General features: G+C 42.2%; 1 protein-coding gene across 1 annotated transcript in view; it reads left to right on the forward strand.

The window, feature by feature from the left end:
* Positions 1-515, forward strand: part of epdr1 (ependymin related 1) — a 1,687-nt gene extending 1,172 nt beyond the window's left edge. Inside the window, exon 4 of the mRNA XM_034887383.1 lies at positions 240-515. Coding sequence (XP_034743274.1) covers positions 240-460 — 221 coding nt within the window. The 3' untranslated portion in view covers positions 461-515. The remainder of the gene's footprint in view (positions 1-239) is intronic.
* Positions 516-4,889: the final 4,374 nt, after the last annotated feature.

Genomic DNA, 4,889 nt, shown 5'->3' on the forward strand with positions numbered 1-4,889 from the left:
TATATATATATATATATATATATATTTTAGTCATCTTTAGCATGGGTTCATAAACTTATGAGCACCACTCTATGCGCCAGCCCTTTGTCATTTATTACCACATGTTTATATGCACGTCTCTGCTGATTGGGTATCATCTGTGACACTGTGTTGAACTGGGAAACCATAGCAACACAGTGTACTAAGATTAAAGGAGCCCCAGATGTAAAGAGCAGCTGTTTGTTGAATAAAGCTCTGAGCCCCCGTTGTGCTGGTCTCTCCCCCAGATGAGACCTGGGTGGGCACTTACACCGTGAAGGACTGCTACCCGGTGCAGGAGACCTACGTCAGGAACAGCAGCGTCACCACCTCCACCCGCTTCTTCAACCTCCGGCTGGGCATCAGCGACCCCGACGTCTTCACCCCGCCCAGCACCTGTCAATCAGCCCGGCCCGAGAGGATGGCCGAGTCCACCTGCTGAGGCCTCCGCCCGCCCCCGCCTTTGACCTTAGATACTGCTGTAACCGTGGTGCGTAACTATGTTAACTATGTGCCAGAGCTTGTAGACCTGATGTGAAAAATGCACATTTCAACCTGCAAGTCCAGATCTTTCACGACAACCTCTTAGGTGTTTGTCTTTCTTCCTCTTGACGTCCCATTCTGACCATGTGTTGTGTCAATTTTAACATACAGTGCAGATTTTTCCTTCTTAAAGTGCTCACATCAAGTCTACAAGCTGTGGCGCTGCGCACCGTAACAACCGTCACACTTCTGAGTCCGACATCACACCCGACCCTCGTATCTTCAGTCCCTTCTGCGTACGTAACGCACTCTCAGTCCGTTACTCACACTGAGACACTTTATTTCTTATATTAATCAGCTTTCCTGTAAACGTGCCGGTGTCGTCCAGTCAACAAACCTTTCTAACTGTACACCTAGTTTCCCGTTGCTCCTAGTAACCGGTGCAACCGGAGGTAGTCTCGCATCACCAGACCTCCTCCTCCACACCGCTAATGAGGAGGTCTGGCTAGTCCACACAGCATTCTGGGATGGGAGAAACGTGTGCTCTTGTTAATTGACTTTATTTTTTATTAAACCATGTTAACAGACAGAAGTGTGCATGCCTAGACATTTATTTTATTCTTATTGCACCAGGCTACATAGAGCACACATTTCACACTCAGAGGAAATGGTGCAGGGTAAAGATTAGAGCATATAGAGCTTTGTAAAGTTGAAAGGGAGTGATTTTAGACGCAGTCTCGTGTTTTATAGAACGGTTTGATTATTTGCTGCTAATTTGCTGGAACTGTTTTCAGGACCAACGGGCCCTCTCATGCTGCAATCTAACAAACTAGCCCGTTAAACGATTAGCTTCATGCTTAAGAAAATGTGAGGTAAAGTGTTGGTATAGCAGTAAAGTGATGTTATTAATTAACAAGCTACCAGGCTAGCGGTTAGTTGGGTTTCAGGAGTCGTTTTAATAACATGCTGACGAGCGTTTGCTAATGACATCGCTCACGACCGGCGGTTTGATAAATCTAAATTATACACGTGATTTATAATCAGAAAAACATGAGCAGACACTAAAATCTCAGGCGTAATGGTCTTTGATGTAATGGTGTTCTTCCCCGGATTTTACCTTGATTGTCATTTATTAGGTATAAACTCATACAAATTAGGTTTATTGACCATGAATTTTGTTAGTAAGTTGGTTTAAGGGGTGTATAAACTGGCGGTAGCTTGGGGGAAAAGCATAGAAAACGTTGAATAAAGCAAGAAAAAGGAAATTAAATTAAAGATAATTAAAAAGTGTTGTTACCTGGGAGACAACACAAGGGTTAAAAAGCTAACAAAGGTTACAACAGTTCGGCCTGTGGCAGTGGTTCTCAAACCTCCTTCAATATTGTAATATGTGCTTTTTTAAGCCAAGTACTCCCTGACCAGCGCAAAACATTTTTGGTAAAAAAATAAATAAAAAGTATATAAAGAGGAAGAATACATCGCCGGCAGTGATAGATTCACTGAACAACAAAAAACATTAAAAAACTTTCATTAGTATAGTATTTTAGGAATTATACATGACATATTTAAATTAGCATTTTTGCAAAAGTTTCACGTACCTCCTGCAGTACTCCAAAGTACCCCTAGGGCTACACGTACCCCCTGCAGTACTCCAAAGTACCCCTAGGGCTACACGTACCCCCTGCAATACTCCAAAGTACCCCTAGTGGTACATGTACCCCCAATTTGAGAAACAATGTTGTGGGTGCTTTTCTTGATGTTTTTTTTCAATTTTTTTTATATTTTTATTGTTTACATTTTCAACGCTTATTTCAATGGCCCATTTTTTGTGAAATTAAAAAAAAAAAAAATTACCTGAAAATGGGTCAATTTGACCCAAGGACACCATGAGGGTCAAAAAGGGACAATGCACATAAATAAGCATGAGCACAAAGTCCAACATTTAGAGTAAGTGTGCCAGGTGTAGCCACGCAGGCTGATTCTCATTAGCAGGTGGATGGCGTTAACCCTCCTGGTGTCTTCAGGTCTAACGTGACCCCTTTCCAAAAAGTTTCTATATCAGAAATTTGGGTTCCTTTCAACAATATTGTCCAAAAAAGTAACGTGGATGGTTTCCAACAACGCTTCTCACAAGTTTAATAAACAATCAGTTCACTACTTTCATTGAATTTGTGTTTTTTGTCAATTTTTATGGCATTTGGTGCGTAAAAAAAGCTGCTTCTTGCTGAGCTCTGAGACCGGGGACAGAGAGCTGAGCTGTCTAGTTCCTCATGTAGCAGCAGATTTATCAGCTATTTATAAACTAACACAGGGGGGTAGAAAGTAGAAACTCACTGCCACAATGTCATATGTATGAATATTGGGTTTTTATTTAAGCAATAAAGCAACTGTCTGGAATCTATTAAAACATGATGCAATGTCTATTTCCTCTATCAGCGGTCAGTCCCACACTGAAACTAGAACTGCATCATACATATATATATACACAGTGACGAAAATAAGTATTTGAACACCCTGCTATTTTGCAAGTTCTCCCACTTAGAAATCAGGGAGGGTCTGAAATTGTCATCGTAGGTGCATGTCCACTGTGAGAGACATAATCTAAACAAAATAATGTATGATTTTTTTAATTATTTATTTGTTTACAGCTGCAAATAAGTATTTGAAGACCTGAGAAAAACAGTGTTGATATTTGGTACAGTAGCTTTTGTTTGCAGTTCCAGAGGTCAAACGTTTCCTGTAGTTATTCACCAGGTTTGAGACACTGCAGATCTTCTCTAGACCAGTCAGGTTTCTGGGCGTTCGCTGAGAAAAAACAGAGTTTGAGCTCCCTCCAAAGATTCTCTATTGGGTCTAGGTCTGGAGACTGGCTAGGCCACGCCAGAACCTTGATCTGCTTCTTAGAGAGACCCTCCTTGGTTCTCCTGGCTGTGTGATCCGGGTCATCGTCATGTTGGAAGACCCAACCTAGACCCATCTTCAATGCTCTAACTGAGGGAAGGAGGTTGTTCCCCAAAATCTCGCAATACATGGCCCCGGTCCTCCTCTCCTTAATACAGTGCAGTCGCCCTGTCCCATGTGCAGAAAAACACCCCCAAAGCATGATGCTACCCCCCCACGCTTCACAGTAGGGATGGTGGTCTTGGGATGGTCCTCATCATTCTTCTTCCTCCAAACACGGATAGTGGAATTATGACCAAAAAGTTCTATTTTGGTCATCTGACCACATGACTTTCTCCCATGACTCCTTTGGATCATCTAAATGTTCATTGGTAAACTTAAGACGGGCCTTGAAATGGTCTGGTTTAAGCAGGGGAACCTTCGGGGCCATGCATGATTTCAAACCATGACGTCTTAGTGTACTACCAACAGTGACCTTGGAAACGGTGGTCCTGGCTCTTTTCAGGTCCTGGACCAGCTCATCCCGTGTAGTTCTGGTTTCTCACCTTTCTTAGGATCATTGAGACCCCCCAAGGTGAGCTCCTGCATGGAGCCCCAGTCCGAGGGAGAGCGAAAGTCATGTTTAGCTTCTTCCATTTTCTAATGATTGCTCCAACAGTGGACCTGTCTTCACCAAGCTGCTTGGACATGTCCCCGTAGTCCTGTCCAGCCTTGTGGCGGTGTACAATTTAGTCTCGAGTGTCTTTGGACAGCTCTTTGGTCTTGGCCATGTAAGTTGGATTCTTACTGATTGTATGGGGGGGACAGGTGTCTTTATGCAGCTAACGACCTCAAACAGGTGCATCTAATTTAGGATAATAAATGGAGTGGGGGGGGACACTTTGAAGACAGACTAACAGGTCTTTGAGGGTCAGGATTCTAGCTGATAGACAGGTGTTCAAATACTTATTTGCAGCTGTATCATACAAATAAATAGACTAAAAAAACTATTTCTGGTTTCTGGATTATTTTGTTTAGATTATGTCTCTCACAGTGGACATGCACCTACGAGGACAATTTCAGACCCGCCATGATTTCTCAGTTGGAGAACTTGCAAAATAGCAGAGTGTTCAAATACTTATTTTCCTCACTGTATATACGGAATGTATTATAAGAAATAGAAAAATAGAAGTAGTTATAATAATAGTAATAATACAAACACATTTACAATAAGCACCCTTATATAAACAGACAGTATACTGTGTCTGTGTATATATATATATATGTACAGATGAGTAAGGTGTGGATGAATAGATTTGACATATTGCACAGTTGGAGGTGACATCGAGTAATAAATAAATATGCATAGTGCCGAATATTGCCCAGTGGTGGATCATAGTGTTATTAAAGCATTGAAGAGTCTGAGGCTGTTGCTGGAACCAGGGACCTGCAGTAGTCCTCCTTCTTGCTCTGAGAGTGCAGCAGTCTGCCAGCATGAGATCAGAGAT

This window comes from Etheostoma cragini, chromosome 12 (assembly GCF_013103735.1).
Source record: "Etheostoma cragini isolate CJK2018 chromosome 12, CSU_Ecrag_1.0, whole genome shotgun sequence".
Lineage (NCBI taxonomy): Eukaryota > Metazoa > Chordata > Actinopteri > Perciformes > Percidae > Etheostoma > Etheostoma cragini.